Raw genomic sequence first — 24,554 nt, forward strand, 5'->3', positions numbered from 1 at the left:
ATAGTAAAATCAGGTGCGACTTGTTGATTTAGGAATATTTACTTTGTGCATTTTGACGTGATGGTCACACTTTGGGTTTGAATGTTTATAAAGCTTGACCTTTTTTAAATTTCTGTGTCTAGTCTAATTAAATTGTTGTCTAAATCCCTCTTTAATTTCCCACAACTGTAAGAAGTTTGACAGAAGTCTAAAGACGTGCTTACAAATAAACAGAGATATCCATCACAATTATAAAACATAGAAATGGAATCCTGCCAAGCCTAGCTATGCGGTCAGAGTGGCAAGACCACCAGGTAATTTCACCTACAGCAGTTTGGATGGACTGGAGTAAAGTGACTATGTGTCACGGCTGCCACCACCTTGGCCAAGACACTGAGGAACTAAAAGCATGAGCTGCTGTAGACTGAATGAAAAACCCAAGGCTCATCAGCAGGGGCTGTCATAACCTCTGTGAGTCATCCCAGAGGGGGACATGTACACATTCCTTGGAATGAACACTCCTCTCTGCAAGCACGAGTCCCAGCTGTCAGAGCCATTCCCTCTGCTGATCTCTTCTCTCTAATGCAATCCCTGAGAGACAAAGAGAAAAAGAGGGAGGAGATGCTTGCCCTAGTTCAGAGAAAGGATGGGCTGTCATCAGAGAGCTATGCAGAGGAGGGCCCTGCCCCTCACAAAGATGGTAGCGCCTCTGTTTATTGGTCCTTGCAGAGGAGGGATGTGCCCCTCACAAAGATGGCTGCTCTGCTGTGCCCTCCCCTAACGGCTGCTGAGCCAGGGAAGGCAGTGTGGGTTTGTTACACTGTATCTGGGCTGTTGCTCCTGAAGTTACACTGTAGCTGACTGTCCCTGTGTCTTGCAGAGATCAAGGCCGGGGCTGCTGTGTTTACAGGACTTTGCTCACTCAGGACAGTGGCTGGTAGCCAGGGTGGTGCATGCACGGGGCTATGCTGGCCTTCATAGCAAGGAGCATGGTAAGTAAAAGCCTGATCTCTACTTTGCAGGCTGGTTTAATGTTCATAGCAAGGAGGGAGAAGGGCGGGGGGAGCTTTCCCTGCTTTGAACAACCTTGGGACAGTGACCCATGGCCTTATCCAGAGGTGTCTGATATAGTCTTGTGAGGATGAGGCCAGAGCTTCTAGAGTCTCTGAGAAACTGGCAGAGTTGGGAGAAACCTGAAAGTTTTTTTGCTCAGGGACATTTGAGGGGGGCAGTGAGATAAATGTCCAGCATTGACTTTATGGGATGGGTGAGGGGGGAGAAGATCTGGCTTGTACCAAAGCAGCTGCAGTGTGATTTTCTTGTAGGATGTAAAAATGTTTTGCAAGAAAGATGATTAAAATTAGAGGGTGTGGCAGGAGGATTATTGTTAGGCAGAACTCTCCCCTAAAGGACAGGGATTTCCTTTCAATGCATAGTAACTTCACTAATGGGGATGGGATGGTCTTGGCCAGTTGCCAGGATCACTCTTCGGATTTGACACAGTCCGTGAAAGGCTGCGAGTATTGTTCCACTGGAGGGTTTTGATTTTGTAATGTTTTTCCCCCGGTGTCTGTTGCTAGCAAGACATCTCCTAGGTCTTACCCTGGACTGGGAACAACCTTTGTCAGTTTGCAGAACTTGATTATGTGCCTTAATCAACTCAAGCTTTTGCCAAGGGCTAGGTTAGTGATTGATTCATCCTTTCACCTGGGTGCCGCCCTCTTGGTTTTCTTAGGAACTGATAGCAGGGCTGATATGTGCCTGCCAGTGGGTTTTTTTTGTTTGTTTTTTTAACTGATTAAGAAAATATTCACATATTCCAGGAGGAGTATGTCAGTGGAATCTTCTGCATTTGTCCCACTATGTACTTTAACTGGATTCTTTCCTTTCATTTTGTAATCTTGAACTCATGGGTATAGTAGCTGCATCATTCAGCCAAAGTTTGCTTAAAGTTCTCCACGTGCGACGTAGGGGAGAAGTCCTGCAAACTGACTTTACTACTCATGAGACTGCTGAACATTCCAGTGCAAAGGACTACATGGTTCTGTTTGGGTTATAGCTGCTGCCAGCAGGATTCTCATAGGCTTTCCATGATCTATGGATGAATATTTTCCCTCAGTTACAACTGTATCATACCAGTGTTTACTAAACCATGCAAAAGACACGTGCTTTTATCAGATCTTAGTCATGCTCCCTGAAGTGGCAATTAAATGGCTTTTGTCAGTTTTATGCCAACACTTAGGCCATTTTCTATATCAGATGAAGGGGGACTGTGGTTGAAAATCATTCTCAGCATCAGTTCGATTTCCTAGTGTAGTCAAGGCTCTAAGGAAGTGGGTACCTTTAGCAGTGAGGTGCCTTTAATAAATCTCTTTCCACACCAGTAAGGGGGAAATTATATTAGAACCTTGCTGTCAGGATCATAGTTGAACCAGGGTTGAAACTAGCATGGTTTGAGCCATAGTTGACAGAGCTTAGGAGAATTGCAGATTTTTGTTTGTTACCTGCTGAAAGAATCCCCTTTTCTCCACATCACAGCCGTGCTGCCTGTCCTGGGGACTCACGGGCTCTGTGATTTTTAATTTTTCTTTAAAAATATCCATATCGTCTGACACTTTGCATGTGGCTGGGTGGATGTGATGGTAACAAGTGAATCAGACATTACTTAGACCTTCCTTGTGACTTCAAACCCACAAGTGTTGCTAAGTGAAATCCTGAATAGGACATGAAAGGCCGATCTACATGGCAAAGAGTACACGAGGACTCTGATTAACACAGGTTGGTTTGGTTTGTGGAGGTGGAACCAAACTAATACAATCCCTACCTTAAATTAAAACCACTTAACATGTAATAGGGCCATGTCATGAGTCTGCCTTTGGTAGAGAAGTAACTTCTATAGCAAAGTTAGAACAAGGTTTGGCACAGAACACACATGAGATGGAGCCATACGGCAGTCCATAAATTCCCTGTGGATATATGCATTGATGGAGGGTCACTTGGTAAGTGTGGATTGCCACCCTTCCTCATATGGAAAGGAGAGTCAGCGGTCTACTGACTGCTCCTATGTTCCTGATTTGTTCACTGAGATCTCAGTACGTGCCTGGTAGATATTGGCACTAAAATTAACAAGTAAGGGCTGGTTGGGGTAATATCCAGATGTGATGCTCAGATTTTGAGTTTGTGTTGGTGTGATATTTTCATTATTTATTTTTCTTTTTCGCCTTTTCACTGTGATCCATCCATGACTTTTTTTTTCTTGATAATAAACAAACAAAACAAAATAGTTCTCTCATGGTGTGTCTTACTGGAATAATGTTGCATAAAAGTTTGATAGCTTGTACGACTGTCCTTTATTACACCTCTGCCCTGATATAACGCTGTCCTTGGGAGCCAAAAAATTTTACTGTGTTATAGGTGAAACCGCGTTATATCGAACTTGCTTTGATCTGCCGGAGTGCACAGCCCTGCCCCCCCGGAGCGCTGCTTTACCGCGCTATATCCGAATTTGTGTTATATTGGTTCACGTTATATCAGGGTAGAGGCGTAATTACATTTAGTTAAACACATGCTGTTAAGACTGGAAGAGGCTGATATTCATCTTCTTGTTTTTCCTTATGTCTGGAATGCCCATGTAACGTTATTGTTTGTCATTAGAAAACATCTCACGACGAAGTTGCCAACAGCCCAGAACTCATGATGTGCAGTGCTATAATGCTAAATTAGTGTGCATGTGACTCTAGAGACTGGTTACAGGATAAAGCCTTTTGTCAGTAGGCTGTTGGTTCAACCCCAGCCCAGGGAGTGAGGTCTGGGGCTTGCCCTGCTCCCATGCTCCAGCCAGGGAGTGGGGTCGGGACTTGCCCCACTCCACATGGCTCCCAGGAAGCAGCCAGCACGACCCCTCTCTGTCTCCTAGTATGTGCAGACATGGCCAGGTGGCTCTGCACACTGCTCTGTCTGCAGGTGCCGCCCCCGCAGCTCCCACTGGCTGCAGTTCCCAGCCAATGGGAGCTGCAGGGGTGGTGATTACTGATGGGGCAGCAGGCAGAGCCACCTGGCTGCACCTCGCAGCCGGAGGGGGGGACATGCTTCCGGGAGCTGCTTGCAGTAAGTGCCGCCCATAGCCTTCATCCCTGAGTCTCCCCTCCACACACACCCCTCGCATCCCAATCCCTTGCCACAGCCCTCCGAACCCATTGATCCCAGCCCAGAGCATCCTCCTTCACCCCAAACCCCTCATCACCGGCCTCACCCCAGAGCCTGCATCCCCAGCCGGAGCCCTCACACCCTTCCCCCATACCCCAACCCCCTGCCCCAGCCCTGATCCCCTTCCCACCCTCCAAACCCCTCGGTCCCAGCCGGGAGCCCCTTCCACGACCCCAAAACCCTCATCCCCAGCCCCACCCCTGAGCCCACATCCCAACTCAGAGCCCCCTCCCACACCCTGAACTACTCATTTCTGGCCCCACCCCAGGGCCTGCACCCCCAGCCAGAGCCCTCACCCCCTCCTGCACCCCTACTCCTTATTTTGTGAGCTTTCATGGCCCGCCATACAATTTCCATACCCCGATGTAGCCCTTAGGCCAAAAAGTTTGCCCACCCCTGGTCTAGCTCCGAGCAGACAACCGTTCACATCAGGAACGCTGTCATTGCAGTGGCCACCCCAGTTGGCAGTCTGTGTGGAGAGGGAAAAGCCTGAATAGACCATGGAGATTGGATTCCCCTTTCATCAGTACAGACGCTCCCGCCTGATCAGCTTGTTGGAGGAAGCTCTCGCAGCTGCCTGCTAGCCACACGACCTGTGCATAGACCAGGCTTGTCTCTCTCCAGAATTGTCAGCTGGGCCCCCTTCCCCAGCCCTGAAATAAACAGGAAAACGACCCAGTTGCAGGGGGTGGAGTACGGAAGCGATTTCAAGCTCTTGCTGTCACTGAGCCTGAGGTCAAGGGAAAAATTGGAAAAGTGTCTTGCCAGCACATGGGAGGTGGTTTGCTGCCCCTCCCACACAACTGCTCGCATTGCAATGTCTGGTCTTGTGTTTTCTCAACAGAATAGCGCAGTCAGATGGCAAAGGTTGCTAAGTGTGTGATTCCCTGTGTATACCATAGAACAGGGTAAGATTAGAGAGGAAATCTGAGGCAGAGAGAGTGAGAGTTTTACGGAGTTTTCCTCATTCCACCCATGGAGAGGAAGCAGCAGTCAGAGAAGGTACAGTATGGTACATAATCATTCGACTCTGTAGCTTAACCTCTTCTTTCCTCTTCAACCCTGCACTCTTTCTTCATGCTTCAATGATTAATTGTTGTGTTTTTTTTAACCTTCTCAGAGATCTTGATCCCTTCGGGATGCCAGATCCTGCAAGGAGCCAAGCACTTTATTTGAGGGGCTGACGGACAGTCCTTACTTACTGTATAGTTGTAGGGGATACTCTGAGACTTATTCCCATTAATGTTTGTAAAGTGCTAGGAGATCCTCGGAGGGAAGATACTAGAGAAGGGCAAATGTGTTATCTCAGTGGCATTTCCTTTAGCTGGCTGAGAATCGACATCCCTGTGGGAGGCCGTGCCTCTGCTGCTGTTCTGGATGTTTCATCATCCTCTCACTTTGGTAACCAGTCGATAAATGTCTGGTGTTTGTGCTTTGAGGTCTCTGCTCCTGATGTTGAGGCTTCCCTGCGTTGTCAGGGACAGGGAACTCAATGTATCTGAGCTGCTGATTCCCTTGCGCTGTGGGGAAGATTGTCTGGATGTGTGCTTTGTGGTTTGCAGGCAAAGCCATCTGGCTGGCTAAAGCCAGTGGCCTTGAGGAAGCTCACAGGCAGATACTTAGCCCACCAAGAGGGACTGCCACATCTGCCGGTGCCGCCTCTTCAGCAGACCCTGGATCGCTACCTGCTGGCTCTGCAGCCCATCATCAGCGAGGAGGAATGGACCCACACCAAGGGGCTAGTGGATGAGTTCCGGAAACCAGGTGGCGTTGGGGAAAGGCTTCAGAAGGGCCTGGAGAGGAGAGCCAGGAAAACTGAGAACTGGGTATGTGTGTGCTACTTCCATGAGTCCTGGTCAGTGGAGGAGAGGTTGGAGGCAGGATCTGAGTCAGGTCCTATAGGGGTCATCACTGTCCTTGTTTCCAAGCCAGTGGTTCCCAGCCACTGGCACCTGTGCTTTTATGACTGGTAATCTAGTCTCCCCCACACATCTGTGCTGAGACCTAGTGCACCACACATTGCTGACCGTCTCTCTCTCTCCACTGTGTGCACAGAGCTGCCCAAGCCCCATGTTGAGCTGAGGCACATGCAGCTGAATGGGAAGTCATGGGCACTGGCTGCTACAGCTAAAGTCTTAGTCCTTTAAAATGATAGTTGCCCCCAGAAGGTTGGAAAAGCCCACTGCTCCAACCTCTGGAGCACCAGCCCCACCCTACCCAATCCCACAGGCCCCCTGCTCTACCTAGTCTGTAAAATGGCTGAAAAATCATCCCATGACCCAAACCTCACAATCTTCTTCTCTTGCAAAGTATTGTGGGATATGGTGTGTTGCAGGATGATCTTCCAGCTGTTTTGTGGGGTACGGACCACTCACACTTGCAAAGTGGGCATCCCGCTCTCTGCAGTCTGGAGCCCCCATTCTCACCTGCTTCCTGTTTCTCTCTCAGCTCTCTGACTGGTGGCTGAAGACGGCTTACCTCGAATACCGCCTACCGGTTGTGGTTCACTCCAGCCCTGGCGTGGTTTTACCTAAACAGGATTTTGTGGATCAGCAAGGCCAGCTCAGGTAAAGACTGTTCTGGCTTTTCTTCCCCAAAGTTTCAAATGTTGTTAGCTGGACTGCTGGGGAGTTGGTTTGGATTGGTGGGAGGAGGTGAGTCTCACCCAGCAAGTCTCACCCAGCCTAGATGACTGCTAGCCATGGGGAGGCTCACAGCTACTTCAAGTGCAGCCTCTCCCAGCAGGAAGCATTGTAGGGAAGGAGATAAGAGTGCTGGCTACAGGGAGGCTGAGGGCATCTCCCAGCAGTATTCCCTCAAAAGGGAAAGATAGAAGGGGAAAGATGGTCCAGCGGTTAGAGGAGGAGGTTGGGACTTAGAAGACCTAGATTAAATTCCATGCTCTGCCACTAACTTCCGTTGTGACCTTGGGTAAATTACTTAAAACCTCTGTTCCTCAGTTCCCCATCTATCAAATGGGGATAATTGCACATCACGGGGCGGCGGGGGGGCGTTGTGAGGATAAATAGAGATTGTGAGGCGCTCAGATACTACGGTGACAGGAGCCATACAAAGTACCTAAGATACTTTAGGAGAACCTAAATTTGACTTTAGATTCTGGAGACTTGGGGGAAGAGTCATCCGACTGCATGAATTAGGTTACTCAGCTAATGCTGTGTGTGTCTGTAGATTCATTCAAGACTGTGTGCAGTTGCAGAGGGCTTTCCACTATTCTGTCATTAGTTGCACAAGTCAAATCCACAGCTGCTGTCTCCAGTGTGTTTCTTCCCCTTACTCAAGCCCTGTATGCAACTGAACACTGGCAGTTTGTGTGTTTCCCTTCTGCTAATTCATGTTGCAGATGCTGTGTTTTGAAGTCATTCCCATACGCATGGAATTGATTCTCTCACCCTCTTTGGAGCCTGCTGCTGATTTTAGTCCCTGTTTTTATTTGTTTGTTTTCATGCATGTGAAGCTTTGTCTTAGATCTGGTTTAGGCTCTGGGAAGTCCAGGCTCTGTGGATGCAAAGCATTGACCTTTATACAGGGTTACCTTTTCCACATTTACCCGTCATCACCTGCTCCTGTCATCAGGCTGTCTTCTGGCTGGGTTAAAAATATCAGCCAACCAGAGAAGTGTGTGAGAGAGCGAGAAATAAGAGCAAAAGAATCCTCCCTCCCTGTCTGATGCCAGGTCTTGTATACTCACTTGGCCAGATCTGTCTCAGCCCAGTGAGGTGGAAGGATGTCTTAAAGAGACAGTGTAAGGGCTAAAAATCCTATTTTAAAAATCTTTCCTTATATTATTGACCCTGACAGTTATTAAAATTAGTGTTTCCAACTCTCCTGATACTTGGTACTGTATTTTACTTTAAAACAGCTCAGAAACCAGAAGATGGAATCCAACTTCCTTTTATCTCATGACTTGTGATGGGGCCTGACTTACAATTTTTGAATGCTTGGGCATTGCAGTGCTGCACTTTAAAAAGAACCAGAACAAATACCTTGCTGTCATGCCCTTTACTCTCTGTGTTCTTCTCCGCTTTGAAAATGAAAGGATAGCTGGCTTTATTTTTGGTTCTAGTCAGTTTCACTCTCTCAGGCAGAAGCAATGCAAAATACAGCAAAGTTTGTTCTCAGACACTACAAGGGAATACACAGTGGGGTATTTTGGGGGGCAGGGTGGAAGGAGGGTTGTTTTTAAAAAAACCAAACTTCTCCATTGGATCTTTAGTGGAAATGTTTCTTTCAGTTTCCATGTTTTCAAAATTCAGCTGCAGAGCAGTTCCAAGATGACAGGGTGATTAAACCTGCCTGAATCCCTTCTAGGCTAGCCAAGCCTTTGTTACTATCCTTGGAGCTTGGGTACTAGCGCAAGTTGTGCAACAGCAGGAGACCTTCGTGTGATGTCCTGCTCTGTGCCTCTGTTCCCCTCACACACCCTTGTCTGTCTTGTCTCTCTTCAGGGCAGGGTCCTTCTCTTTTATGCGCCCAGTGTCCAGCGGAAGGGAGCCCCAATCTTCGTTGGAGCCTCTCGGTGCTACAGCCACACAAATACTAAAAAAAACCTGAACTGGGTCAGCGAACAAAAAACGTGTTTCATTGGCACTACCCAGCTAACCCAAAACACAGCCACAGCTGGCCTGGGCTCAGGATATTAGGAACTCATTGTGCTCTGCTGTCCCGAAAGCCCGGCATTCTCTCAGCAGAGGGGGTGAAATCCAAACCACTGTTCTTTCTAGGGGGTCAGGATTTCAGAAGTCCCAGATGTTCTGATTTGTGTCTCTCTGGTCATTGTGTTTGGCTTTTCCAGGTTTGCTGCCAAGCTGATCGAGGGCATCCTGGATTTCAAGACCATGATTGACAAGTGAGTTAGATGCAGTGTTGTTGTAGTTGTGTTGGTCGCCGTATATTAGAAAGACAAGGTAGGTGAGGTCATATCTTTTATTGTAACAACTTCTGTTGGTGAGAGAGAGCAGCTTTGGAGCTTACACAGAGCTCTTCTTCTGTTAGAGGCATTTCTGGCAAACTGAAATGTCCGTGCTGCCTTTACTTAGGGATGCCCAGGTCAAAAGTTTCTCTCTCTCTCTCTCTCTCTCTCAAAGGGAAACTGTCAAGATAAAAATCCATGTATCTAAAGAATAGCGCCCCTAATAAGTGTAGCTGACAGCAGCCAGGGTCACTGGCACTGACTGGACTGTAGAAAAGCAAACTGACTTTCTCCTTTTTATGCTCTTTATTTACTTCTGCCTCTTACTCCACCTGGCTAGGGAAATAAGCCTGGTCTGTTCTGCTTCTTGGGTCTCCTGTAATGATGTTTAGAGTTCAAATCTGCAGTGCCACAGAAACTTTTCCCTTCACACTGTGTTCTGGGAGGCCTCTTATGTATGTACTTGCAGGGAATTTAGCCTGACTGAAGCCCTGCAGACTCACATCCTTAATTTATCCACAGAACTGGTCCAGCTCAGGCAGCAAGAACACACAAGCTTCCAATGTGTTTTGACTCCCCACCTGCCGGGGCATTCTCTGTGGTTCTCAACCTATTTACCAGTGTGGGCTATATATGCTGCTGTCTATCTATGTGTTATGTAGGGTGCAGCCACACAATATATAGTCTAACACTGCATGGCCCTGCGGATGTCACGTGGGCTGCAACTGTGTGCTGATTGGGCCGCAAGCAGTCCACAGGTTGAGGACCACTGGGTGAGAGTGGAGTCCAATCCCCCATGCCCCAGTCCTTGGCCTCTGAGATGAGGCTGCCAACAAAGGCCTTGTCCGAACTAGGACTGCAGGTGTGATATTAGCAGGTTAGCTAACGCATCTGAGAAGCCCAGTGCAGACCAAGCACACCGCTTTTAACCCATGCTAAACCAGTCACTTTAAAGCCCTAACTTTAACCCAACCAAGTTAGCATGCGTTAAAAGCCGTCTGCCTGCAAGCCTGAGTCAGCTGACATGGAACCGCTGTGGTTGTCCTGTGGGTCTTTTATCCCTGGATAGACATAACCAAAATGTAATTGTGAATGGGGAATCATTGAGTGGATGTGTTTCTAGTGGGGTCCCACAGGGATTTGTTCTTGGCCCTGTGCTATTTAGGTATTTTCATCATTGACCTGAAAGAACAAATATAAAATCATCACTGATAACATTTGTAGATGACGACTACAAAATTTAGGGAAAGGTGAATAATAAAGAGGACAGATCACTGATTCAGAGCAATCTGGATCATTTGGTAAACAGGGTGGGAGCAAACAGTACGTGTGCTAATACAGCTAAACGTGAATGTGTACAGGAACAAAGAATGTAGGCTGTACTTACAGGAGATGGGGCTCTGTCCTGGGAAACACTGATTCTGAAAAAGATTTTGGGGTTGTGGTGGATAATCAGCTAAACACGAGCTCCCAGTGTAACACTGTGGCCAAAGGGGCTAAAGTGGTCCTTGGATGCATAAACGGGCATCTTGGGCAGGAGCAGAGAGATTGTTTTCTCTCTGTTTTTGGCACTGGTTCAACCGCTGCTAGAATCCTGCGTCCAGTCGGAAAGGGTTCAGAGAAGAGTCACAAGAATGATTAAAGAGTCAGAAAATCTACCTTATAGTGAGAGACTCCAGGAGCTCAATCAATTTAGCTTAACAAAGAGAAGGTTAAGGGATGACTTGATTACTTGGATAAGTACCTGACTGGAGAACAAATATTTAATAATGGGCTTTTCAGTCTAACAGAGAAAGGCATAACATGATCCAAGGGCTGGAAGCTAGACAAATTCAGTCTGGAAATAAGGTCAATTTTTAATGGTGAGAATAACAGACCATTGGAACAATTTACCAAGAGTTGTGATGGATTCTCCATCTCTGACAATTTTTAAATGAATATTCAATATTTTTCTAAAAGATCTGCTCTAGAATTATTTCAGGAACGTTCTCTGGTTTGTGTTATACACGCAGGACAGACTAGATGATCACAATGGTCCCTTCTGGCCTTGGGAGTCTATGAACTGACACCCACCACACCAAGAATCAGATGGCGACAACTAATGGTCACTCCAGACATAGGCCTGGATTTGAACCTGTGTCCTGTAACCCACTGCTAATCTTGAAAGAACAGGTCTAAATTCCATGCATCTTTCAGTAGAACAGGCCTCAACTCCTGTTGGCCTGATGTTGCAAAGTGCAATAGGCTGCAGTGTAGGCCCATGGGTCTGTCTCTTCCCATGCTAGCAGATGTGGAGAAAAGGACCTTGCTCCTACGTAAAACAAAAGGCAGCTAATGTACATGCTGGGTAGCCTCTGCTCGGAGAGTTGGTGGGGATGATCAGCCCCCAGTGGAGGAGACTTCTAATATCCAAATCTTTTAGGGCTTGTACACACTAGCATTTATTTCAGTATAACTTAAAAGCCACCCCCTCGAGTGATGTAAGTTACACCAACCAAGCGCCAGTGTGGACTGTGCTATGTCCATGGGACAAGCTCTCCTGCTGGCAGAGCTACCGCCACTCAGGAGGTGGAGTAATTATGCCAACGGGAGAGCTCTTTCCCATCGGCTTGGAGAGTCTGCACTAGCACCACTAGTGGTGCAGCAACATCAGTACTGCTGCACCCCTGTAGTGAGTTTAGTGTAGACTAGCCCTTAGTGCCTCACGGGAGCAGCTGTGATAGGGTGCTGGGCTTGGGGAGAGCATGCCAGGTGCGGATCACTGGAAGGCAGGCATTCTGATTGCTGTTTTCTTCCCTATTTTCTGTGTACGTTTCCAGTGAGACCTTGCCAGTAGAATACCTGGGTGGGAAACCTCTTTGCATGAACCAGTACTACCAGATCTTCTCATCCTGTCGCATCCCGGGCTCGAAGCACGACTCCGTTGTGAACTACGCCAAAGGAAAAAAGCCGCCCTCGCACATCACTGTGGTTCACAACTTCCAGGTACAGCAGTCTCTCGGTTAGTGGAAGTCTTAGGAAGCCTGGGTTATTCTTTTGGATTTAAGTGCCTCCTTTGGCTGTCTTTGCCAAGGAAGAGAAATAAGCAAAAAGGCTCTGAATACAAAGTTCACCTCCCCAGGGAACCAGTCCCGCTCCCCCTGAAGTCAGTTACAGGTTTGCCATCAACTGGGAGCAGGATTGAGCCTCATGGCTGGGACTGCAGTGTGTGTGAGCAGTATGTGAGTGCTCCATTCCCACATCTCTCTCCCTCCTAGCTCCAGTCTCTGCAAGTTCAGTCTCCTGCTCTTGGTTTGGAGCTAGAAATTGCTGGTTTGGAGGGCAGGGAGGGGGGGATAATGGACCCAACAATCATGACTAGGGCCCTAGCAAATTCATGGTCCATTTTGGTCAATTTCATGGTCATGGGAGTTTAAAAATTGTAAATTTAATGATTTCAGGTATTTAAATCTGAGATTTCACGGTGGTGTAATTGTAGGGGTCCTGGCCCAAAAAGGAGTTGTGTGGGGCGGGGGGTCGCAAGGTTATTGTGTGTGTAGGGGCGGGGTTGCGGTTTTGCTGCCCTTACTTCTGCGCTGCTGCCTGCAGAGCTGGGCCGAGTCAGCAGCCGCCGCTCTCCAGCTGCCCAGCTGTGAAGGCAGCACAGAAATAAGGGTGGCAATACCACCCCCCGCCCCAAAATAACCTTGTGACCCCCTGCAACTCCCTTTTGGGCCAGCACCCCCAATTTGAGAATGCTGGTCTCCCCCATGAAATCTGTATAGTACAGGGCAAAAGCACACAACACACCAGATTTCAGGGGGGGAGACCAGATTTCATGATCTGTGATACATTTTTCATGGCCGTGAATTTGGTAGGGCCCTAGTCATGGTCAGGTCTCAGAAACTGCAGAACCTGGAAGGTGTTACGAGAAGAGTGTTTTTCTCTGACTGTCTTAATTATCTGGCCCTTGTTACTGCCGTATCCAAGCACCTGATAATCTTTAACATATTTGTCCTCACAACATCTCTGGGAGCTAGAGAAGTGCTAGTACCCCGTTTTATGGATGGGAACCTGAGACACCAAGAGGTTAAGTCATTTGCCCCAGGTCTCACAGGAGGCTGGTGGCATAACAGGGAATTGAACCTGGGTCTCCCAGTTCCCAGGCTATGCCCTAATTACTGGGCCATCCTTCCTCTCCACCTACCAATCATCAGCCTCTTAGCTGAGCCCTCAGCATTGCTCTTGCCTCCTGGAGGAGGCTGTTGTCAGTCTGTGTGACTGGCTGCTATAAATCCTGCCTCTCTCCCTCCTTCCCAGTTCTTTGAGCTGGATGTTTACAGCAGCGATGGGAGCCCCCTCACCACTGATCAGATCTTCATTCAGCTGGAGAAGATCTGGAACACCTCCCTCCAAACAAACAAGGAGCCAATTGGGATCCTCACTACCAACCACCGAAACAGCTGGGCCAAGGCCTACAACCACCTCATCAAAGGTCTGTGCTGCTCCGCCCATGTGGATCACCATGCTGGAAACTGCTGCCCTCTATGCAGTGCTGTGCGCCCTGGGCTTCTCCCTCCTTTATGAGCCCTCTGCAAGCAGACACTGACCAGATAACTGGGCTTTCTAACAGTCTGAGTGGGGGAAGTATTTATCCAGCTGTGTTGTGTCCAGATTAAAGCCATTGCAAAGCATTGTTATTTCTGTTTTAAACACCCTGACCTCTAAATGTTCAAGGTTTGCTCCAGGACTGAGCTGAAATTTTGGAGTATTTCACCCCCAAAATGGATGAAATCCAATAACCCAGCTAAAAAAATCAGTGGGCTGTTACAAGTTAGAAGGAGCATCCCTATGAGGCTCACAGTTTCCAATCTGTAACAGCCATGCAGCCCATAGCTTCAACACTCGAATACCACTGCAGCATGGTCAAGAGATGCTTCCTTACAAAGGGAGTCAGAGCACAAAGTGCCATCAACCTGCTCTCCTGAATTTTACCCTCCCTCCAATTAAATGAAGTTTTTTCAACCCACTTCCATCATCTTCCACCCTCCCCCCTTCTCAGACAAAACCAACAAGGAGTCAGTGCGTTCAATCGAGAAGAGCATTTTCACCGTCTGCCTGGATTCACCCATTCCCCGGGTGTCTGACGACATCTACAAGAGCCGGATGGCAGCTCAGATGCTGCACGGTGGAGGCAGTCGCTGGAACAGTGGGAACCGATGGTTTGACAAAACCCTTCAGGTGGGTGCTGGTGTTTTCGAGAAACTAGAGGCAGGGGTCTGGGGGAGACAAACTTCCTGAAACTGGAATGTCCCCTGAATCATTCAGTAGGAGACTTTCCCAGATCAAAAGGGGCACGGGAAGTGAGACGAGCAAGGGAGTGATGCGAACAGCATAAGGGCCTGTGGGCTTGGTGGAGAATGTTGGGGATTCTCTCCTGCAGTCAAACAAGTTCTCACTCTCCTACTAGGTCCACCGAGCTCTCATTGTTTCCTAGGTTCCTGGCAGCACTCACTCAATGCAGCCAAGCTATTCTTTGTATTACTCCTGAATTAACTGCCTGCTTGCGGTGTACAGTGACTTGTCTGTTTGGAGGCTGACCAAGCCTAACAAGGTCTGTTTCTTGTATTTCCCATGGGATTGTTGCTCTCCCTGTTTGTTTGCCAAAAGCTAACCTTTTTCTTTCAGCCATCTGCCGCCATCCCACAACATCTCTTCAATCCCCATCTCCCTTCAGCTCTATAATGGTACCATTCAAGGCCCGCATCCTCCATTAGGAGGCTACCTCCGGGCCTTTCAGGGGGATGTAGCCATGCTCTGACAGGACTCTTCTTATAATCCTGACATTTTGGGTTATTCAGCTTCTGCTTAGCATTACTTGTTTACAGGGCAATGCCAAGTTCTTCTACCTTTGCAATTAACCAAAGTCTGCATGGAACTGGTGTTATTGCTGTGTTACATGGGACTCCAAGGAAATCAAACCCTTTGAAGCTGTAACATACTGCAGGGTACACTGGCCTCTCTGATGCATCTTCCGTCAGTGGGACCATCTTCCCCCTGCCTTATTGAATATAATGATGATACCAAATCCTCCTAGCCTTGGTTGTGGAGTTTCTTCCTTCTGGGAGCTGGGTGATGACTTTGTGGGTTACCATGCGCTGATGGGGCTGAGGTCTTCTCCAGCACATTGTAATGAGATGTTGAGACCCCTCTTGGGCTAGTGCTGGCCCTGTAGAGGAGGCCTCTCTTCACTGCCTTTTTGGTTTTCCTGGCAGTTTATCGTTGCTGAGGACGGCTCCTGTGGCCTGGTGTATGAGCACGCTCCCTCGGAGGGCCCGCCCATCGTTGCCCTTCTGGATCACATCGTGGAGTACACGTGAGGCTTGCTCACTTGTCTCTGAGCCGGACACAGATCTGAAACTGTCCATCCATAGTACAGCTCCCCTTCACCAGCTCATTTCCCTACTCCCGCTCCAGGCATCTGTTTTGGAGGCACTTTAACAGGGTCTCAAGTTAGGTACTGCAGCTCTTGTAGCAATGACCAGGGATTAGCCACCTGCTGAGAATGGTAAACTTTGCTTCTGCTTGAACTCTCCCAAGAAGCGAGGGCTTACATTTTATATGGCTGAATGTTTGCTCCTGATGGAATCCATAGAACATTTTTTTTAAAGGGTTCGAAGAGCATTAGACCTGTAACCTCTTGGAGAAGGAATCACTATGATCCAAACTTCTGCATTTGTTCTCCTAGTTGTTCACCAGAAGCATACATGGAGAGAGCAGCTGTCAAGTCAGTAAGGCTGAAATTTGGGACAGAGGGCTTTGCAGTGTGTGACATAGACCCAAAATGTCATAGTCAGGGATTTACACCATGTTCACTACAGCGGGATCTGAGTCTGTCTACTGGGCACCAGAATCCTATAGGCCAAAGGGCTGGAGACAGAGGTCTGGCTAAATGGTTTCAATGCTGTTTCTCTGTGCAGGAAGAAACCAGAGCTGGTGAGATCACCCATGATTCCTCTGCCAATGCCCAAGAAGCTACGGTTTAACATCACCCCAGAAATCAAGAATGACATAGAGAAGGCGAAGCAGAACCTCAACATGTGAGTAAAGTGGGTGGGAGAGCTCAGTGAGTGAGCAAGAGAATAATCTATGTGCCCACTTGGAGAGCTGGGTGGCAAAGAAAATGTCAGTGCATTATTCGGAAAACTTGCCCAGTGTCTTGGGCATAAACTATACTGTATGTGACTGAAAAGCGCATTGGTGAGCCTCCTCCTGACAGGTAACTGCTGTACTGAAAGGGGACTTAACTGCTTATTCATCCCAATCTATTTATGGAGAGGGATGTCTCTGATCAGGAACCTGACCTGCTGTACTGGATCAAGCCACTGGGCCAAGTAATGTGGGATCCTGTCTCCAGCAGTGGGAAAATCTCTTGCATCTAACCAGTTGCACAGTGCTTCACGTGCATCAAGTTACTGAGGTTGAGGTCATTGTGAAAAGATCGGGTGGGGCAGATCCCTTTGTCCTCGTGCAGATTCGGTCTGAGCAGATTGATGTCTCTAGGGCTCACAGAAGCTCTGGGGCTTGGGCCTTTGCCATGTAATAGCAAGGAGCATCCTGAAGAATTTCTCTTCGCCTTCTCTCTCTGCAGAATGGTGCAAGATCTGGACATCAAGGTGATGGTCTTTCACCACTTTGGAAAAAACTTCCCCAAATTGGAGAAGATAAGTCCAGATGCGTTTATTCAGATGGCCCTGCAGCTGGCTTATTATAGGTAAGGAGCAGACTGCAGGCAGTTAGCTTTCCAGCCCCCATATCTCCCGTCTAAAGAGCCTAAGGGAATTCTTACCCTGCTCCACAAAACTGCTGACTAGAGCTCAAACACCAAACCCAACTAGCTGGGCTTGGAGAAAGAACCGCAAACACCACTGGGCTACAGGGTGGTGAGCTATTGCAATAGCCCACTCTTTCGCTATGCCTCCATGTGGGAGGGTTAGACGTCAATGGCTGATGGATCTACAGCCATGTGCAGACATCTCAAATCCTGCCCTTTCCCCATGCACTGGAACAGCATTGGTTCTGCTCTGTGTAGGGCCCTTCATGGTCACAAAAGGAGTGGGCAAGATTAGCCCCTCCAAGAGCAATGCATGAAATACCAGTAGAGGAGGGTCAGTCAGCTAGGGATGCAGCTTGGTCCACATAATTACCATTTCTTCTGATCTTTCTCATCCTTCCTCCATGGAATTTACTCTTCCCTGGGAGGTGGGGAGGATGCAAGGGAGAAATACAGCAGATGTAACTGCATACTTCGGACCAGAAATTCACCTGGACGATTTCCCTGCGAAGGATAAGATTTGCATAGCCCCTTCTTGTCAAGGACAATTCTTCCTCTGTGGCTGCTTCTCCTCCCTATCTTTCAGGATGTATGGCCAGGTCTGTGCTACATATGAGAGTGCCTCACTGAGGATGTTCCGCCTGGGTCGGACAGACACTATCCGCTCTGCCTCCGTGGACTCTCTGAAGTTTGTGGAGGCAATGGACAACCCTAGCAAGCAGGTGAGAGTTCCAACAGACCGAGTGAATTAATATCACCCCAAAGAAAAGGGAGAACTGCTTTTCAATTCACCCTAGAAGGGTGGCATCTGTATCCTCTGGTCTCAGCCAAAAACTGCATCTGATCTGAGGTTGTTTTAAGGTACAATCTGGAGTACGATTACAAATCTTGGGTCTATTCAGCTTTCCTTTTACAGCTCTGTAAATCCAAGGTGAGTGTTTCTAACCCTATATCATGTGATCAGTCTGAATTTCTAACCAGTCAGGCCCTAAGTACTAGATTACTGGACTTGAAGGTTCTCCATGTATCATTCAGAAGGTCATTTCCTCGTTTTGACCTATGAACTTTGGATAATATACAGGCAAACAAATATACTATTTTGGGGAGTAGATTTGCTAGAACATGTTTAAATTAATAGGGATGAACACAGTTAGTAGAATGCATTAACTTCTAACATTTTAAATTAACTATAGCAATTTTTCTAGATGGGGAGTTGTACAAATAAGGAAACAAGCTCCCGACCACATAGTATAGTGTTTGGGGTGTCCCAAAGTTGGAGATACAGAGACACTGTTGTTTCCAAGCATGTCCAGATTCAGTCCTTCTGTGAAACACATTTCAGTCCTTCTGTGAAAAAGACAGGGACTCTGGTTCTCTCTTAGAAGACAAAGAAGCGAGACTAGAACCTAGCAAGTGATGAAAGTCAGTTCCCTGGGGATGGAGTTTTGAGTCAGAGTTCAGCTGTTTGCTGTAGAACCTCTGTATTGATCCCCTTGCAAAGACTTGCCTCCTTTGGTTGCAGAATTGTCTTTTTGTCATCTCAATCGTCCCACTGACATCTCCGCTTCCAACAGTTCTAGGATAAAGGGTAGTCCCTATGGAATCACTTAAGGATAGCGTCTCATGAGCTGAAAGGGAAGAGAAATAATTCAGCCAAACAATACGATCTAAGTGCACAATAGCTTGAAGCAGACACCTGCTGGGGCAGAAATGCCATCCTGCAGGTGAGCTACTGAAATCACCGGGCAGCACATTTTTAACGTCCATTCCATGTATTCTCCTTAGAACCAGGAGAAGGTGGAACTGCTGAGGAGAGCTGCACAGGCACACAGAGCTTACACAGATATGGTGAGTGTCCCATACAGCTCCAAGGCTTGGGACTGTGCAGAGGTAAACCAGGTGCTGCTGGAAGAAAAATCCCAATTTATGGTGCTAGGCATATAAGCCAGCCTGTTAATACTGCCCCTAGGATTGATTCTGACCAGTTAATGCTTTGGAGTACTGACTTCATTTCCTCTTTGCACAGTTCCTTCAGTATCCCTGGTGTCTGGGGGCAAAGGAGAAAGTTGCAGACTTGATTTTCTGTGCTCTGAAGAATTCCTATTCTCCCCATCACCAGGATCTGTAGATGCTAAGGTTGCACAGGAGGGGGTTAAAATCACAGGGATCCCATCCTGAGATGTTACAGGGTTTGCTTAGTTCCATCTGTTTGTCAAATGTTGCTCTTAACGGACAGTTAGGGTTTTTTTCTTTCTACTTTAAATTTAAGAGGATTTTTAAAATCTGGTTTCAGACTGAAGATAGTGCGGATTTTTGTTCCCCTGCCTCTCCAGTCTCTTATCTCTTCCTTTCAGGCAATAAGGGGGAATGCAATAGACCGTCATCTTCTAGGCATGAAGCTTCAGGCCATTGAGGATCTAGTGAGCATGCCGGAACTGTTCATGGATACAGCCTATGCCGTTGCCATGCACTTCAACCTCTCAACCAGCCAGGTAAGAAGTGTCTGACCAATATGAGAGTGCTGCGATCATTCTTTCTCCCTTTCTTCTCCACATTCCTCCACCACCCCCTTCCTTTAGGAACTGCTCTGCATAGGTGCCATAGGAATCTAGCCCCACAACAAACTGAGCTGGACCTTTAAAGAGGTCGTGAGGTGAATCTGAAGACTATGACTTTACAATTGCTAGAGCCATTCTAACAGATTATCTTCTTCACCCCAGGCTGGACACTGCATTGCCAGGTAGATACCAAGTGCTTGTGGTAATGAGGAGGCCCTGCCAGCACAATGTAACAGCAGCAGTATTGCATGAGGCTTATTGTCCTTATGAGTCTACTTCAGTGGATAACTGCTCCTCCGCAAGTCTCTTCAGAGGGTGATAGGAAGCACTAGCACAGTGCTGGGGAATAGCAGAAACAATTGGTTTATGTGTTTGTTTATAAAGCATCCAGTGCGTACTAGAAGCTGAACAGATGGGTCTGAATATCATGCCTCTGCCCTGAAGAACTTACCTGGGGTGTTAGTTGGGAGTAGTCAACAGCTTTTGTAATCTTCTTCCTCTTTTTGTTTGTTTCCCACCGTAGGTCCCAGCAAAGACAGATTGTGTGATGTGCTTTGGTCCAGTGGTTCCAGATGGCTATGGAGTCTGCTATAACCCCATGGATGACCACATCAACTTTGCAATGTCGGCGTACAACAGCTGTGCCGAAACCAATGCAGCCCGCCTGGCACATTACCTGGAGAAGGCGCTACTGGACATGCGTCTCCTCCTCCAATCCACTCCCAAATCAAAATTGTAAAAAATGAACTTGCTTCACAGCTCCTAAGCTTTAGGAGCTGTCCCATGTGCACAAGAAGCTCCCAGCTCTCCAAAAACTGGGCAACAGGAGATGGGCTCCATTAGGAATCTAGAAGAGTACATGGCACACATCTCTCTGCAGAGAAGTTGAGGAGTGGTAATCTCCAGCTATCAGACCACAAAGTGAAAGGAAGCATTGCCTTATTCCAAGCTAGAACTGACAGAGATCTTTCCCACAATGTGCAAAGTGCACCTTTCTTCCCTTGAAGAGATACTGGAGCAACATCTTTTTGATTGAATTTACAGTGGAAAGAACACAGAAAGCACATTCACCCCATCCTTCACTCTTCATCCACTAGGTGGAGTATTCTCCTGGCTGCGTAGGTCTGAGGCCACTTGGATCTTTCTGCTGTCTCAGGCTTTTTAGGGTTGGAAATATCTCTTTTGGGCTATGCTATGCTTCCTGAAGTGGTGTCATCAGTGCCATTGAACTTTGGGGTGGGGGGATAAATGCCGTAAATCGGAGGAAATCCAGTCTTGTTAGGATGCATTGTGCTGCTTTTCTAGAAGTGTCTTCCTAACATAACCTTGCTAGGGGACTGGTCTTTGTGCACTTTCTACAGTTAGGAATGTTCCCTTTCCCATCCTTCTAACACCTGGGTCTTTCCTTTTTCTGCACTTTCTCCGCTAACTGTGAAACACCATTGCTACAGTTGGACTCACTTCCCCTACTCTGGCCTTTTTTTGTGTGTTTTAAGCATAAAGTGATGGATTGCTGGGAGGTCTCCATCTCAGAGCTTCAGGCTCTTCAAGTGGAGCCTCTTTGGCTTTCTTGTGTTGCTTCTACTAAATTGATGCATTTTAATTGATTTTTTTAAAAATGTGCAGGCTCTGCTGGCCTTGACTTTATGCACTTAAATATTCTGTAGTGGGGAGGGATGATATAGACCTTGATGTTGTTTGCAGAACCTGTTCTCTTCATTCTGCCCCTTCTCTTTCAAATGGGGAAAAAAGGATGGCAACCATGTTGACCTTTATTACTTGCAAACTGAAATATCATGCACTGCTTTCTATGCTGCATTTATTTTAGTCTAAGGAGAAGGTGCTTAAGTAACTTAATGAGCCCTTCTAATCAAGTTTCCAAAAATGCCTCCGGACTGCATCGGTGATGTATGTTGGAACTGAAGGAAAAAAAAGGCTGCAGAATGACGCTTCTCCCCTGCCAAGATTGTGGTAGTAAAGAAAGCACAGGAGTCTACTCTAGGATGTATAGACTATGTCTGTTCATTGCCCCCAACAACATCCTTTTCCATAGGAATCTGACAGCACTTCTTCAGCAGAACCTGGTTTCTTCTTGCCTTAGTATTGTTTATACCCCTGGTGATTTATAATTTTGCTCTTTCGTGGAATATAGTTATGTCTGTGCTGGTTTGATTGAACCTTGAGAAAGGAAGGAATTATATATTTATAAATGTGCAATTTAAAAAATATTGTGACACAAGAAGAAAGGAATATAAAACCGCCAATATCTTTCCTAGGGCTGCATGTGAAACCATAGATCTACTGCCATTAGAAAAGTGGGTGCGTTGTTTGCTCCCACCGATGCTATTCCTGCAGTGGAATAATGGTAGTTCTGCAAGCCCAGACGTATGGGTACTGAACCAAGGAATAGCTTGCATTTGTAGTCTGTTTTATCACATGAACGCTTGTCCATATCACAAAGCCACCCAACCAGTAGGGTCATTGCTGCTCTTCTGGTGTTGGGCCTCGAGAGCATTCACAATCAAGGTGTCTTGGTAGAGGGGTGTGACCAATTTGAAGTACGTTCATCCTACTATTATTGAAAACCTCTCTTTATGAGCACTTAGTCACCCCATCTAATTTTTTTTTTATTGATGCAAACCTGCTCTGTTTTAAATTCAAATTCCACCCCCCAACTAAATAATAAGGGGAAAGTTTTACTGAAACTCACCTGTACAGCTAATGATTGTCCAAACCTCCATTAAAAAAATTAAGTTTAAAAAATATTATAAATGGAATGAGATGGTTAGAAAGCAATGGGAGCATGAAACGCAAAGCTCTGAGCACAAACACACCTGCTCTAGCTATCTGATTCTTCCACAATGAATGAGACTGAAAGTTACAAGAGGCCACCCAAAATCTTAATCACTATTAATATTTATTATATGTAATGAGTACTTACATAACCATTTAAGAGACTGCAACCTTCTGGAATGAATTGGAATGGATAAGGTCATGCTGGGATTTAAAAAACCACTACTTTTTATGGAGGCTTTTATTCTGGAAGAGATTCCTTTACTCAGAGACAAAGTAAACTTTTTTTTCCCTCCCTGTATGTAATAAGTCAATATAATGCCTGCTGATAACTGAGGTTACCCTACTGTGGTCTGTGGCCAGGGGGCCAAAGACCAAGTGCCTTCAACCACGGTATCGCTACATATTGGCATGTCTTCTTATTACAAGGCTAATTTGAGAAACTAAGAATTCTCTCTTTCCCCCCTTCAATAAGAGAGACAATCATTCAAAGGCGAGTGCCCACTGAAAAGGATGAGATGGAAGTGCACTCTGCTAATAATGGAAAACACAGGGGATGGGTCTGATTTTATTCTTAAGTCAGATCTAAAGCAGGAGATTGCATTGGCTTCAGTGGCATTTCTCCAGCTGTGGAGCTGAGGTCTTTATGTGCCATACACAGGGAAACAAAAGATCCAGCTTGTGCATTCTCTCTTCAGAATTAACAGGGGAGCTGCTATATTACATTACAACTGTTTACAGGGTTTTCTCTTTTAAAAGTGTTTTTTCTCTTGCTGTGACCGGTTATTGTGAGTGCCAGATTTGTTTGTTTACTTTTTATTAGCTGGTCACTTGCCCAAGAAGTGTCCATGATCTTAAAGGCTGTGTAAAAGTTATGAAGAAACTACTGATTTACTGAATAATTAGGGAAATATGTAGATTTATAATGTACAACTAAACTCTTGGAGCTGAGGTGGGGTTGATGGCACAGCCAGTGATTTTGCATGCTCTGCCAGTTAAATGCATTAAATGTTTTTTTGATAATGTAATCGGTGTCCTGCAAGGATTGGTGATGTTCTTCCAACATAAATAATGAAAGTATAAATGTTGCCAGCAGGGTTGATTCTATGCAGAAAATGCTCTAGGTGTAAGTTTGATGATGATCTTTACCTAAGGATGTTCATTGAGAGTCACAGACCAAATAGGTCACATAGGAATTTATCATCTTCCATGGTAAGGGAGAAGAGCAAGAGATCAGGTACTTAGAAAGCAAGGATTAGTTCTCTGAGGGCAGTCATCTATCTTCCTTGCTCCTTTTCAATCCACCTAGCTAAAGGCAAGAGGCTATGTACCGACAAGTTGTCAGCTTCTAGCTGAAGTTTCTCTTATCTCCTAGGCTGCTCAACTTGGCCAAGAATGTACAAGGGGCCTTTATAGGCATTTATTGCTATGTCAAACAATGTGCAGCTCTCTCAGGGATGGAAAAAGAAAGCAGACCGAAACCCAGTCTACACTTAAATCTTACATCAATATAGCTACAGCACACAGGCATATGAAAAATCCACACCAGTGAGAACCGTAGCTGTGGTGACTTAACGCCTTCTATAGACACAGCTAGAAAAATGGAAGAATGTGCCTATCAATCAGTCATTTAGGTGGAGTTCCTATAGCAATCAGAAAAAAACCTTCCCTTGCTGTAGTCTGAATCTATGCTAGAGTTGCAGCACCATAGCTATGGTGCCATAGCAGCCATAGTATAAATAGCCAGAGAAAGCAGATGGCAGGAACTGTGCTGGAGAAGTATACGGCTCTCTCCCTAATCGCAGGTTGCAGAGCACTGGCTTGATGGTTCTATGAAGTTGTAGGGTTTAATGCACTGTAGACAAACACTGCCATAGCCACACAGTATGTTAATCATTAGAAAAAAAAGTAAACGTAGTTTTTAAGGTGACTTTTCCACTTCTCTAGGATGACAGGCTCTCTGGAAGAGCTGAGGGATGTGTTAATTAAATTTGAAGCAATTTACATTTTTTGCCTCATCTTTGGGAAAATGACTCAACTACCCACCCCCCCACACACCACTTTTTTTTTTTTTTAAAGTGAGGGAGAAGAATGGTGGTAAATCTTATTTACTTGGTGGTTAGAAGATAAAGAACCAATTAGTACTGCATTCCACGCTGGTGCCTAACTCATTACTACACTACCCTATTATCTAGCTAACTTAGATACTTGCACTTCCTTTCCCCTCTCTCTAACCTCCCTGTGGCCTATTTTAATGAAATGGTTATGGACCTGA

The 24,554-nt window shown here is 46.5% G+C and overlaps 1 protein-coding gene across 2 annotated transcripts; it reads left to right on the forward strand.

The window, feature by feature from the left end:
• Nucleotides 1–727: 727 nt before the first annotated feature.
• On the forward strand, nucleotides 728–24,309 carry CRAT (carnitine O-acetyltransferase). 2 transcript variants are annotated; one of them, XM_050926192.1, is made up of 14 exons: nucleotides 728–971; nucleotides 5,748–6,011; nucleotides 6,634–6,752; nucleotides 8,999–9,052; nucleotides 11,935–12,100; nucleotides 13,415–13,589; nucleotides 14,157–14,335; nucleotides 15,370–15,470; nucleotides 16,075–16,194; nucleotides 16,746–16,868; nucleotides 17,515–17,650; nucleotides 18,714–18,776; nucleotides 19,283–19,420; nucleotides 20,010–24,309. In XM_050926192.1, exons 1-14 carry the CDS (start codon nucleotides 933–935, stop codon nucleotides 20,223–20,225), a joined length of 1,893 nt encoding a protein of 630 aa, XP_050782149.1. In that variant the 5' UTR covers nucleotides 728–932; the 3' UTR covers nucleotides 20,226–24,309. The 2 variants fall into 2 exon arrangements, with proteins under 2 accessions (XP_050782149.1, XP_050782150.1); XM_050926193.1 differs by lacking the exon at nucleotides 728–971 and adding an exon at nucleotides 4,343–5,187.
• Nucleotides 24,310–24,554: the final 245 nt, after the last annotated feature.

Source organism: Gopherus flavomarginatus, chromosome 17 (genome assembly GCF_025201925.1).
Source record: "Gopherus flavomarginatus isolate rGopFla2 chromosome 17, rGopFla2.mat.asm, whole genome shotgun sequence".
Lineage (NCBI taxonomy): Eukaryota > Metazoa > Chordata > Testudines > Testudinidae > Gopherus > Gopherus flavomarginatus.

Coding starts and splice junctions, on each gene's coding strand:
- CRAT (XM_050926192.1), top strand. CDS start 933: ATGCACGGGGCTATGCTGGCCTTCATAGCAAGGAGCATG. Junction 9,053..11,934: donor TTCAAGACCATGATTGACAA/GTGAGTTAGATG, acceptor GTACGTTTCCAG/TGAGACCTTGCCAGTAGAAT. Junction 14,336..15,369: donor GGTTTGACAAAACCCTTCAG/GTGGGTGCTGGT, acceptor TTTTCCTGGCAG/TTTATCGTTGCTGAGGACGG.